At 56.1% G+C, this 13,838-nt stretch overlaps 1 protein-coding gene across 1 annotated transcript in view; it reads left to right on the top strand.

Moving 5' to 3' along the window:
- KLHL29 (kelch like family member 29) overlaps positions 1-13,838 on the top strand; it is a 143,327-nt gene that overhangs the window by 73,987 nt on the left and 55,502 nt on the right. Inside the window, exons 2-3 of the mRNA XM_032592721.1 lie at positions 8,972-9,113; positions 11,608-12,120. Coding sequence (XP_032448612.1) covers positions 8,972-9,113; positions 11,608-12,120 — 655 coding nt within the window. The remainder of the gene's footprint in view (positions 1-8,971; positions 9,114-11,607; positions 12,121-13,838) is intronic.

Raw genomic sequence — 13,838 nt, 5'->3', positions numbered from 1 at the left:
CACACTTTGGAGAGGAGAGGTGTCTGTACCACCCCTGCTCTGACACTGAAGAACTGGCCCCAGTGGAGAGTGTCAAGACAACACTGGCAGGGGTTGGGGGAACACGTCGGTGGTAGCTTAGGGTCTAGGGAGTCTGAGGCAGCAGGAGACATGAGGGAAGCCCAGCGTGCTGTCAGGGTCAGAGCAGGAGGCTCAGCTGGGCTGGACACAGGGGGGTAAGGGGAGGCCATGGCTGGTACCCAGAGCACAGGGGAAGGGTCTAAGTGTTACCCCAAAAGGGTACTGCGGATGAAGCCTTGATATGGCTAAACCAGTTTGTGGGGCTGTCAGCCACAGCAGGAGGGGGCTGGGGCCGGGTGGTCTGGAACATTCCACCCATCCCAGATCACTTCGGAGGCTCTAAGGATAGAATAGACATGAGTCACCGTACTGAGTCGGCCTACTCTAGCTATTGCAGAACTTCTCCGGGTCCTATCACTCTCTTCTGTAAAATAAAGGTGAAAACACCTTGTGGAAGGAAATCTTACCGTGCCTGTGCCTGGCATGTCGGAGGCGCTCGATAAACGTGAGCCGTGAGGATAGAGGCAGTCCAGGCAGCTCTAGCTCATCTGTGCCTGGCATGTGTTTATGGCTGAGCTGGTTGGGTCCCTGTGGTGACCCGTGAGAGAGAAGGCACAGGAAGTAGTCAGTGGTTGCAGGTGACCCTCGGGGCCGGGCACAAAGCCTGGAATCACGAGGCCACGTTAGAGGCTGGCCACTGGCCTCCAGTCCTATCCCCAGCAACCCAGCACATGGCTGCCCTCACCAAGCTGTCCCCTGGGGTCACTCCTTACCATGGTGTCTTACCCCTCCCCCATCACACCCTCTCCCCACCACCCAGGATCCTGGCAGGAACACTTGCCCCCTCCCTGCCCAGAGACATCATCATATTCTGTAATATGATTGGAATCTGAATATATATTTAAAATGACAAGATTGAAATTAAAATTTAAATAAAGAATTACTTTTCTGTAAGTTGCTCCGAAAGCAGTAATTTAGCAGCAAATTGATAGAGAAAGGTAAGCACTGGTCCTTTAAACCATCATGCAGTTTCCGGCATTCGAGCCAGAAGTGTCTCAATTTAACACATCATTGGTTAGTATTATTAGAAATTTCAGCGGTCTCCGGAGCACATTATGGTGGTGCTCTGAAGGGGAGGCCGAGGGCGCCGGCCGGGGTCCAGGGGGCCAGAGAGGGCAGCCTCATTCATGAGAGCAGGAGGGGCTCCGGAGAGCGTCCCCTAGCCCCAAGTGGGGATTTGACTGTGATTATTCTCGTATGTAGTTCAGTAGCAATCATGAAATGAAGAACTGAGAGACCCATAAATGTCATTTGCTCTTCCCAGAGGCCACAGATTTATAACTTTAGCATCTGACAAAATGTCCTTCTGACCCCTTGAAACCTAGGCTGGGACCAGGGGTCCATGAAGACAGTGTCACCAAGTAGCCGGCTCCCATGAGGCACATGAGCAGGACCTCAAAATCTGTCCCATTCAGGACCCGCCTGGCAGTTTCCAGCCCCTAAGTTTCCCCACGTTCAGGCACAGAGGCCTGCAAACTTGAATATCAAGACTGTCATCGCTTGCCAGAGTGGGGTCGGTGGAACTCCTACATCACCTGATACGCTTGTCAAACCACCACCTTTAGGGGCCCCCTGTCCCAGACCTACCGAATCAAAAGCTCTGGGGTGGGTCCAGAAACCCGCATTCCTAACCCACACACACGCTCATGTTGGAGAACCCCTATGTTAGACGTGGTCAACGCTCTACCTGTGTGATCTTGGAACCAGTCCTCTTGCTGACAACCTGCTGGTCCTAGAATGCCAACAGTCTAGCTAGAAACGCACGAGCTATAGTCTAAAAACCCCAGACGCCAAAATGGCTTCTTCCCAAAACTGGATTTCCAACATCGGAACACCATTCTTCAAGTAAAACTTGCCTTCATAGGGCCTCACCTTTGTGATGCAAGAGCCCCAGGGAGTCAGTCCCCACAGGTGGACGCAACACCATGCAGAGCCTCAGTGCCCTGCGGGGGGACTGATGCCTGAAAAGGAAGTGAGACACCCAGTCCTTGCAGCGAGTGGCCTGCCCTGCCGTGTGCAGTCCTAGAGCCACTGTGACTCCCCATGGCTGCCCAGGGCCTGGTGATCAGAGGTGCATCTTCACTTCTGCTGGGAGCCGTGTGGGAACCGACTCCTGCCCTGAGCATCCTCCAGAGTAAGAAGGGAAAGGAGATGACAGCTTCCACGGCTGATGCTGTGCCTGGGACACCAGAGCCTCCATCATCTGCGTGCTCCCAAATCCGTGGGTCTCTGCCCCCAGCCTCTGCGGAGCATGGAGCCGTGCTGGCTTCCTCACGTCGCCCAGCTTCCGGACGGGACCGGACACTTAGACCCCAGAGTGTCTGAGCAGCAGGGCACACACCTGGAAATGGAGCTGCAAGGGAAGCTGGCAGAGCAAGTCTTCCAGTTCCCACCTCAAGATGGGGGTGTGGCAGAGGTGCAGGGCAGCCAGAGAAGACGCCAGAGGCCCGCTGAGGGGCTCAGGCCAGGTCCGCAGTGCTTCGGCAGAAGGGGGCCCCCAAAATCCAGACCAGTGGTTCTCAGGGAGCCACAGCAGAGCTTGTCTTTTCCAAATCAGGAAATTATGGGGAGTCATGAGGCAAAACAAGGCTGTAGGTCAAGCTCAGAGCACAGTCAGCCCCAGGTTGCCCACCCTGTTGTCCTCCCTGTGGCTTGTCGGTTTCACCCAAGGCCCCCGCCCCCCACCACCCAGCCTGGGGTGTGCCTGGGGAGAGGCTACCCCAGCTTTAGCTTCAGCATGTATGGAATTACAGTCCCCACTATAGTCTTGCTGGGAGCATCCTCTCTGGAACACAGAGGATACATATGCGTATGTACGTCAACAGCAACACACAGATGACTTTTTGGTCTTTTGCTGTTTTGCAATATACACAGTAGACCGTGTATGTTTCCACACACCCCCACCCCCACCGCCCTGCAGTGGCTTTAAACGATGGTTCATAGTATCTCACAAATTTGTGCACAGAAACTCTGAGAGGTCTTGGCCGGACCATCTGCTGCTTCCGTGGTGTTGACTAGAGTCACGTGGTGGTATTCCTCTGACCAGGGGATCCGAGAGACCCAGGAAGAGGCTGAGAATCCCTTAAAAGGCTTGGCCCCCAGCTGGCATAGTGTCGTAGCATCTTGGGTGTGTTCCTTGCGGCCACTCTCCCAGCCTATGTCATCCTCATGGGTCCCTGGTGCAGACCTACCCCATCCTGCTGGTGTAGATGTCTCGAGGGCAGGAGCTAAGCTTGGCTATCACTCTAGGCCAGGAGCACCAGTGGACACTGGTGAGATGAGGGCTGGGGGACTCCGGGCTCCCTTGAGGGGAGGAGGCTCGCTGCTGTGAGGGATGGGGCCAGCTGTGCTCAGTGACGCTCAGCAGAAGGCCGTCCCTGCCAGCCCCATCAGCACCACACAAGTGACAAGAATGTCAAGGCTCGCAGGTTCCAGTCTGCAGGAGATGGACATGGGTGGTGGCATTGTCAGTCCCCCCAGAGGAGGCCACTTGAACCCCGAAGTGGACTCTGGAGCCTGGCTCTGTCAAATGTATCCAGGCTGGAAACATGCTAGTTGCTGTAAGGTCCTTGGTAGAGACTTTGGCCCGAATCCATCTCCCTTAGTGAATCTGCCTGGCTTTTGTGGCGCAGTGCCAGCTCCCTTCCTCCGGGAAGCACTCCCTGACTTCCAGAGTCCATTGATTCACCCTCTTCTGACCTCTTTGGGTGCAGAGAGGAAGGGGCTGAGCCCTGGCTTCTCCAGGCAATCCCCCAGCCCCACAGAGGGAGGCACCAACCTCAGTACTTGCACCCCACTCAGGCACGTGGGAGGGAGCCAGGGGAGGCAGGCACTAGGCCTCCGAGCAGCCCGTGGCGGCATTCAAGGCAATGGCATTGGGGGGCCCAACACACAAGGCCCCACGGTCTGGAACCTCATCTCCCCAGTAAGAGGAACTCATTGATTCACGTTTTCCAAGTGCACGGAGCCCTTTCACATCTCTGTTCCGTGATGTGGCTCGCTCTTCTGGAGCACACTCCGTGCACTCATGTAGCCCTTGCAACAGTACCGGATGCTCCTATTATTGGCCAACACCGTAGCTCAGAGACACGGCCTCTTCATTCACTCCCTGCGCCCCACGACAGGCCGAGCGCTGTGCCGGGTGCGTGTTCTCGCAGAGCTGGCTCGCCAGTACAGGGTCAGTGCACCTCACCCCGCAAGGCAGTGTGCAGAGACTGCGACTGTCGTGTGCACAACACGTGGGTCCAAGAACAAGCGGGCATGTGAGGGCCCCGGCCGAGCTCCATCCCATCATCTTTCAAACCTTCCTGACCACCTGGGATGCTGCTCACTTACATGGCACCTTTGTGCAAAGTAGAAAAAGGCACTTCCTCTGGGTGGACAAATGAGCAGAAAGTAGCCCCTCTGGGCGGTCGCAGCCTCGTGGGTGAACCGCCTGGTGAGCCCATGGTGCCCCCCAACCCCCTCTACCAAGCATCTTTGCACTGTGCACTCCTTCCCCTAAACAGAGCAGGGCCCCCGGGGGCGGCTCTGTGGCGATGTGTAACTGGTTCTCCTCCAAGCCGGCAGAGCACAACCCAGAGGCCCTGTGAGTCTTGTCGCAGGGTGGAGGTTCCCAGCCCCCGGACCAGCAGGTGCCTCAGCCCGTGCTGCCGCCTCACAGAGAGCTTCCTCCATAAAGCATCGGGGTCTTTAGTGTTCTTCAGTCGCTGAAAGAAGCAGGATGCTGTCAGCTGCCGTAAAAATGTGACCTTTGAAAATTTACAAGAGCTCGGGGTTTAAAAGCTGCTGCGTTAATGATGCATCCTATTAGCATCTCATTAGAGGGAAGCAGAGAGAAGCCTGCCCAGCCGGGTGATGGGCAGACAGGGCCACTCCGCAGCACCAGGCAGGAGGAGGGCTCTCCTCGTCTGCCTCTCTCTGCCCAGTGTCATCATATCAGGGAGCAGAAGCATGGCCAGGAACGCTGGCAAAAGGCCAGATGTCTGGGTGGCTTCGCTGATAACCCAGATTATGCAGTGGGAGGGGGCTCCCTCAGCCCTGCCTTCCTCCCCTGGCCTGGGCTGTTCTCCTGGGGGCAGGGGGAGTTCTGTGGCATTCTTGTGCTGGCAACCCCCTGGCAAGAAGGGGAACTTGGGCAGCCTGTTCAGGGTGGGAGAGACCTGGAAAGCCTTTAGTGGAGTCACAGACCTTTGGGGACTCTGGACCAAGGGAGAAAGTCTTAACAGGAGCTGACTTCAGAGCTGGAGCCATGGACCCGCACACGATGCCCCAGAAGCCTCTAGAATTTGGGGACTATGTGTTTACTTTGGGCCTGGAGCCCCTTGCGGGAGGAAGGGCTCTGGCCTGGCCAAGCTGACTCACATCCCCGGCTACAACATTCCTCCCTGACCTGGGCGCCCAGGCGCCTGGCAAAGTGCACAAGCGTGTCCAGTTTTTTTCTGGAGGGAGTAGAGAAAGGAATGTTCATTTCATTGTTTTAAAGAAATAAATAGAAATTTCTGAGCTGTGACTTGCTCATAGCTTCAGAAGTTGCTTGGGCCGATTAGAATGAGTGGCCTTATTTATCTTTCTTGAAGGAAAAAGAGAGACCCTGTTTTCCTTCTCACAGCAGAATGGCTTTCTTGTACATAAGAATTTGCTTGTACTATTCATGACAGACACAGCAGGCCTGTTGGGGCCTCACCCAGTTATCTGCCCCCACCCTGCCACTCGGGGCGCCCCCCTGCACCCGGCTTCCTTCTGGAGGCTAACGAGGGCAGTTTGCACAGCTGAGGGCTGCGCTCCCCAGGCAGCAGCCTCCTGAGGGCAGGGCTGAGCCTCAGTCATCATGTCCCCTGGGGCCTGGGGCTGGGCCTGGCAGGAAGCAGGGGCTGAGTGTCAGTCATCTGGTCCCCAGGGCCTTGGGCAAGCACCGAGCAGCAGCCCAGTGCTTGTTTACTGAACACACTAACTAACCAGCAAATGCACAAGTGAACGACCTGGCAGGAGTGTCTTAGAGCCAAGGGACTAAGCCCTTGAAAAAGTGTGCGGTTTTTCAAGTCCAGGACCCCACCCCCAATTTTAGGGCAGAAACAGGAACTCCTGAAGTTTTAGAGTTCAGAATCTGGTTACCCACTCTGAGGAGGAGACCCCCACCCCGTCTCCCGGTGGCAATGTCTGATGTAAGGGCCCCGGACCAGAGCCTCCAAGTTTCCAGAGCCCTTCCCTACCCTGTCAAAGCACCAGGTTGGGGGCACGGATTCTGATTCAGCAGGGAAGAAATGGCAAGGGTGGGAGGACCCTGAAAACCACACCTACCTCTGGCCTGTGAAGCCTCCAGGAAGCACGTCTCTTGCCCACCTGCCAGGGTGCAGCAGAGAGGGGCTGCAGCACCCCCTACTGGCAGGTCGGGTCTCTGCACTGTCAGTGAAGGAGGGTGCCCCAGGAGGCTGGAGTGTCACCACTCAAACTTCACCCCCACCCAGGGCCCTGAATAGGACAAGGCACAGGCTCCTTCCCTTTCGGATGCCGCCGGTTACGGAAAGCCACCTCTGCACCTCTGAGCCCCCTAGCACCCAGGGGATCCTGGGAATGCAGAGGAGGCTTGCAGACAGGGCACACTGGAAAGCTGTTTAGAGAAGCCACACTTCTGTTCCATGAGTTCCTGATGGGTGAGTGTGGCTAAATCCCCAGCCTCCGCCACAACACCCTTCCCCCCCTCCACCCCCACCCCCACCATCACAGCCAACCCCAACCAAGCTCCCATCTGTCCCACAGACAAAAATGGGGCAGGGGCCTCTGAGAAGGAATCTTGTCCATTGAATTGTTCTTTCCTCAGGAGATTCACTCTTTCCCTTTGTTTCCTGCTCTGTTCACAGAAACAAAGCTTCTGAAATGCAGGCCAGAGATAAAGTGCAGCCTAATGCAATTAGCTCAGTGCAGCCTACAGGTCCTAATGGGATACGGCTCCTCCCAGCCCCAAGCAGGTGCTGTTTGTCATAGGCATTGTGCATCAAAGACCCAATAAGTGCTGTCAGCCATGGCCATCCCCTCCATCCGCCCGTGCCGGCTGTTCCAGCTGCTCAGAGAGGCCCAGTGAGGGCGATGCCCCTCCCCCCTCCCCCCCCCCTCACCGCTGGGACACTGGGTCAGCTTCTGTTAGAAGTCACGAAGACCACGGCCTTCCCCAAAGAGAAGCCCACAGATGCCCCTTGTGGCCTCTTGGAGCTTCTGTGACTGTCCCTGGTGGACAGCTATCTCTGCCCCCCACCCCACCACATCCTTCACCCCAAACCTGGTTGGGCTCTGGCTGCACTCCTGGGAACTGCAGAAATTTCCAGAAACCACCTCTGCTGAGACTCACACCCCCACACACACCCCAGTTATCCCAGTCCCAGGCTTTCCAACTTGCTTTTGGATCTCTTCCCCTCCTCCCCCTCCTGCACCCCCTTCCCCTCCTCCACCTCACCCTCCTGCTCCTCCCTCTCCTCCTCCCCTCCTGCTCCTCTTTCCCCTCCTCCTCCTTCTCTTCCTTCTCCCACTCCTCCCCTCCTGCTCCTTCTGCTCCGTCCTCCTCCTCCTCCCCCCTCCCCCTTCCCCTCCCCTTACTCCCCCTCCCCCTTTCCTCCATCTCCTCCCCCTTTTGCTCTCCCTCTTCCTCCTCCTCCTCCTCTTTCTCTTCCTTCTTCTCCTCCTCCTCCTTCTTCTCCTTCTTCTTGCCCTCCTTCCCCTCCTACCCCTCCTCCCTGTCACCCTCCCCCTCTTCCCCTCTCCCTTCTCCCCTTCCTCCCCTTCTCCTCCCCCTCTCCTCCTCCTTCTTGCCCTCTTCCCCCCCTCCTCCCCCTCCCTCTTCTCCTTTTTCCTCCAACTTCCCCCCTCCCTCCTCCTCCTGCTCTTGCTCCTCCTCCTTCTCCTTCTTCTTTTCTGGCTTATTACAATGGCCATGGCCCTGGTAGAAAATTTGGCAAATACAGAAAGTATAGACAAGAGAATAGAAGTTACCCATGTTCCTGTCACCAAGAATAACACCCCTGCTAACATTTTGTTTTTTTCTCTCCTGTGCATATTGCTTTACATATGAGCTTATATTTGTGTCACTTTATGTCCTGCTTTTCTCATTTAACATGACAGTGTAAGCATTTTGCCATCTCATTATGCATTTTAGTAAACATGATTTTTAATGACTATATAATATTCCATCAAGGCAGTAGCTCAGAGACCAATGCAGTGCTAATGTTTGTCTTCAGCCTGGGGTTCATTTTCTCATTAATCTAAATATCTAAATTAGAGAATGAGATCCTGAAACGGAGAGCCTGTCTCCTTCTGACAACAAAGAGGGTCGCAGGGAAGATGCTCCCTGCTCTGAGCTGTCCTCCCATGAGCCTCAGTCCCCACCCCACCCCCACGCCTCCTCCATGGACTGGCATATTGGGGGGCCCAGTGGCTGATATGGGGCCCGATGGTGGTGCTTTGGAAAGCCGTCCTCTCACATGTCAGAAGGCCAGACACGTGGTGGCACTGAGCCTAGACTGAGGACACAGCTGGTATTCAGCACATGCCCATAAATGTTGCAGTTTATTAACAATCCAACGGCCTGGGGGACTTCACATCTCACAGCACAGAACACTTTCCTTTATGATAGTTCAGGTGGACTGGGTGGTCGCAGAGGGTGACAGCTGGTGGGGGCGGGGGGGGGGCACTGGATTGGGTGTTCCTGGGGGCGGGAGTTTACCCAAAGTGCCCGCATCTCCCGGGTGGCCCTGGGTGTGGCCTTGTGGCTCAGGCAGCAGGAGTAGTGCTCAGGGGACGGGCCCCCAGGGCAGCAGCCCACGCCAGGCCATGCTCATCCCCCTGCTCTGCTTCTCCCCAGGCTCCCGGCATCTCCAAAGCGGATAGTCAGTCCCAGGGACTCACGACCAGCATCCGGTGGGGGCAGACGCCCATCAATCAGTCCACGCCCTGGGACACTGATGAGCCGCCCTCCAAACAGATGAGGGAGAGCGACAATCCAGGTGTGTACTTGGCCGGCAGCCAGAGACTCCCACGTGGAGGCTGGGAGCGGGGTTTGGAGGCTTCCTGGATGTTGTGACTCTTCAGCAGGCCCTGGCCCATGGGCCTGCGGCAGCCCACACCTGCATGGGGGTCGGGACGCTGTACAGCCTGGGCAGTAGCTGCGTCTCTACCGCTTTCTCTGCTACTCGAGAAAGCTTTGGGGAGGCTGAGGAAGTAAGACTGACATCCCAGGAGCGACTTTGAATCTGCTTTGTGTTACTTTGAATAGTCATTCCCAAACCTCAGGACTCTGATTCACCCACTTCTCGAGTCACACCTTCCAGGGAGGCTTTGCCTTGCCAACGGTTACATGAGAAGTGGGATGCTCCACCCCCCTGGGGCCGGGGGCTCCCCACCTCCTACGTCCCCCCAAGCCTTCTTTGGTCAGCCCTGACCATGACAAAAGCCTTCCCTGTTATCTCCCATCGGTCCCAGACCTCCCCTTAGGATACACAGGACACATCCGTGTTCACACCACAGCCCTACAGATATCTGACACCCACCCATCCCCCCTCCAAGTCTTCTGCGGGATAAACACCCTTGGCCCTTCAGCCACACTCCAGAGCCCGTGGCGGACAGTTCCTTTGCCCTCCAGAGAATGACCTCTCCCTCTGCCTCCATCGGTGCCAGAGCCCCACGCAAAGAACCCACACGTGCTATGACCTGCACCCCTTCATTCAGCCCCTCCACTTTGACCACTGCGGTCTTAGATCACCTCTGATTTGCTGCTAGCCACAGACATGCGCTGTCACCAGTCAGACCCCAAGACTGTCGAGGCAGTAACCCTGACCCCTGTCCATCTTCTCTCAGTCTACCTTAGGCAGAGGGGTGCTGGGGACTCAAGGGCAAGTCCCTGTCAGTATCTTCCCATATGACTCTTGATTCCAGCTTTTATTGCTGACCTGTGCCTAACCCTCCCAGTATGCCACCTGCAGAGTTGGTGGTGATATCTTCCCTATCATCACCCAAATCATTGGTAAAAGTGATGAGCAGGACTCGGTCCACATCACTAGAGACCTCCTTCCGGTCCCCAGCATCCTCTGAGCCAATCACCCGCTCGTAAGTCACTCACCACCATGGCCCGGCATCTCGTACCTTCACCAGAGTTACCAGAGAAGTCACGAGCTGTGTTCCGAAGCTCTGGTGGCTTGTTCCCGGCTCCGTGGCTAATCCTGGAGAGAAGTGGCCTTAGGATGGCATGCCTTGTCCTTAAGACAGCAGCCTAGCTCACAGTGATACCATCTCTTCTTCAGGCTGGGGGACAATCCCCCTTAGCAGCCTGTTCTAGAATCTTGCTGGCACTGCTTCACCAACATTTTCCAGCTTCTAGTTTCCTGTCAGAGAGCTCCCAGCTCCCCTTCTAGCCTCTGGAACTAGGGGTCCTGAGTGGCTCCCTGTCCCCCACTCTCTTCCTCAGACTCCCTGCCCCCAGTCTACACTGCCACTCCAGTGGCATCATGAAAACCAAGGTGGCATTTGGGTGATGGAGACCTAACCCCACACTCATTCGGTCAGAGGTGACCCAGACTGCCCTCCCTTGTCACAGTATTTTCTGGCTTCACTCACAAGCCCACTTGGGTCACCTCAATGTCTGCTCAGCTCAGGGGAACCTGGCCCTGCTCTGCCTGACCTGGGCACAGCTGGTGTCGAATCTTGTATCAAGTCTCAGGACGTGTGTCTGGACCCCCTTGTTCAGTCAAAATATCTTTAAGGGCCAAAATGCATTTCTGTTGTTTCCCCCAAGGTTGGCCACGCAGAGGCTGCTTAGGAGAAAGCCTGGTCCCCCAGCAAGGCAGTGGAAAACAGCCGCTGCCAGCCTTCCCCCACTGCCCCCACCTCCTGCTCCCCCTTCCTGCACCACAGGGCTCTTGCACAGCTCCAGGCTCTGGTGTTCTCGCCTTGCCCAGGAAACACCTACTATCTTCACAATCTAGCTTTCTCCCCACCTCCTCCAGACAGCTATTCTCCAGAAAGGAAGGAAAAACACCAACATTTAGGGAACATTTAACACATACCAGCCACTCTGCTAGTTTTTTTCCCCCAAATACATTTCCCTCATTCAATTTTTCCCAGGAGACCTCTGAGGTAGGTGTTGCTGGTTCCATTTGACAGATGGGGAGAATGAGGCTCAGAGAAGAAAAGCAACTTGCCCAGGGCTCCTGGCTAATGAATGGCAGAGCCAAGATTTGAACCGAGAATTCTTTGAAGGACTCTGCTTTTTTCTCTCTGTGTTTTTGCCTCTGTGTAGATCGTGCTCCCCCTCTGAGCCTCCACGACCATCTGCTCATGTACCCCAATGCTACCGTAATCACAGATTTTTCATCTGGGGGGTCCTGGATGCAGGTGTCTTGTCCACCTCGGTGACCTTAGCACCCAGCCCAGGGCCTGGGACAGTCGGTGTTTATTGAGTGAATGTGTATCCGGCAGATGACCTCTCTTCTGTCTCCCTTGCAGGCACAGGGCCATGGGTGACCACGGTGGCCGCCGGGAACCAGCCTGCCCTGATCGCACACTCCTATGGAGTGGCCCAGCCTCCTACCTTCAGCCCGGCTGTGAACGTCCAGGCCCCAGTCATTGGGGTGACCCCCTCACTGCCTCCCCACGTGGGGCCCCAGCTCCCGCTGATGCCAGGCCACTACTCGCTCCCACAGCCACCCTCTCAGCCACTGAGTAGCGTGGTGGTCAACATGCCGGCCCAGGCCCTGTACGCCAGCCCACAGCCCCTGGCCATGTCCACACTGCCTGGCGTGGGGCAGGTGGCCCGTCCGGGACCCACTGCCGTGGGCAATGGCCACATGGCAGGGCCCCTGCTGCCTCCACCAGCACCAGCCCAGCCGTCTGCCACCCTCCCCAGCGGTGCCCCTGCCACCAATGGGCCCCCCACGACTGACTCGGCCCATGGGCTGCAGATGCTGCGGACAATTGGCGTGGGGAAGTATGAGTTCACCGACCCTGGGCACCCCAAAGGTAAGTCCCGCTGCTCACATGCTCCCGTGTGCCCACACCTGTGCCTCCCTGAGTGGTCACCACGACACAGCACAGACAGGAGTGTGTTCCTGGCATCCTGAGCTCTCCAGCAGCTCCCTCACTGGCCTCACCCAACCCAGAAGCAGTAGTGGGGCCTCCCCTTGCCCAAGACAGCCCGGCCTCAGACAGAGGAGGCAGAGGGGAAAGTGGAGGAGGAAAGGACAAGCCAGGCGAGGACATGTGGGCGGGCAAGGAGAGGGAGGGAGGGGAGAGCCTGCCAGGTCCAGGGTCCTTCTGCCTCTAGCCCAAGCCTTAGGCCATTCTCACCTTTCACCCCAAAGCCAGGCCAAGTGTGGAATGAGCAGGAATCATCTGCTCCTCTTAGGGTTCCATGGAACAGTCTTTTGTGGGGCCTTTTCCATTTTCCACCCATGAGAACAGTCAGGACGTGAACTGTGTCCTTCCCTAGAAAGGCGCCCTGTGCTGTGCCATTGGATGAGAGCAGCTCCCCAGATGTTAGGTGAAAGGAATGTCTCCCCAAGAGACACTCACAGACCATCCTGAGCCACTTGGATTATTTTGTTTCAAGGACTCATGCCTGCAGGACTCATGCCTGCAGATGAGCCCCCAGCCATAGGGTTACGACAAAGAGCATCGCTCCTGACGTCTGACAGAGGGATCTATCTATCCAGCCAGAATGCGGAAGGGGGCAGGAGGACCGGGGGCCACAGATGTTAGGCTGGTGGGGTGCATCTTCCCCAGACTTGCTCGCTATCCCTTAGAGCTCCAGACAGCCAGGCCCCTCTCTTGCTGAGTGGGGAGGGGAGGCAGCCAGGCCTGGACCCAGTTGCAGGCAAGAGGGCATATGGTGGGCAGTCTCCCTGCTGGGGCACACAGGCCTCTTAGGGGACAGTAGATGGTTCTAGGAAGTGTGGACCTTTGGGCACAACCTCTCATTCTCCTTGCTAACAGCTCCTGGAGGTAGCCTGGCAGGGGTCCCTGCCTCTTCGCGGAGAACGAGTCCCACTAGCCCTTCTTTCCTGCCTGCTCTCATGCATCTCTCTCTTTATCCTTTTGAGCAATTTTCAGACCTCGTCAAGCATCCCAACAACAAAGCCGTGTCTAGATCTCCATTGGGTTTAATTCCCAATCTGATTGCGCCCCAACTGCCTTTGTTTTGGAAATCAGCACTAGTTTTAAATGACAAAATTATAGAAAATTACATCTAAATTCTGGTAAACCCTTGCTTTGTTTAAGATCTTTTAAAAAAAAAATTGACTAAATTGATTTTTTGTTTGAATTGTTTGGTTAAGCTCTCTCTCCCTTTAAAAAGAAAAAAAAAAAAAAATTACTCCCAGTTTGTATGCTTCCAGCTCTGATACATTGAGAACTGGGTATCCTAGCTGCTCCTGCCAAAGCCTAAGGCACTGGGTGGGTTTCCCTCCCCCAGCCACGGGGGCATTGCCGCCACCCCCAGAGGCCTCCTAGGGCTGATGAAAGGTCTTGGCAATTTGCCAAGTTTCAGACATGCATCCGGGAAAAGGACTTATTCTAGGCTGAAAGGTAACTGGCCCCGTTGGGTCTGAAGTCCACGGTTTGGGGCTCAGCACAGAACTGGGATCCGCCTCCCCAAAGTTGCCAGGCACAGGTGCATCCATCATCAGGCACCTGAACCCATAAGATCAGGAAGTTACAGGTGGTAGAGACAGGCCCCCGCT

The sequence above is a fragment of the Lynx canadensis genome, chromosome A3 (assembly GCF_007474595.2).
Source record: "Lynx canadensis isolate LIC74 chromosome A3, mLynCan4.pri.v2, whole genome shotgun sequence".
NCBI lineage: Eukaryota > Metazoa > Chordata > Mammalia > Carnivora > Felidae > Lynx > Lynx canadensis.
Note: the sequence above shows the minus strand (reverse complement) of the source record. Positions and strands in the feature narration are given on the sequence as shown.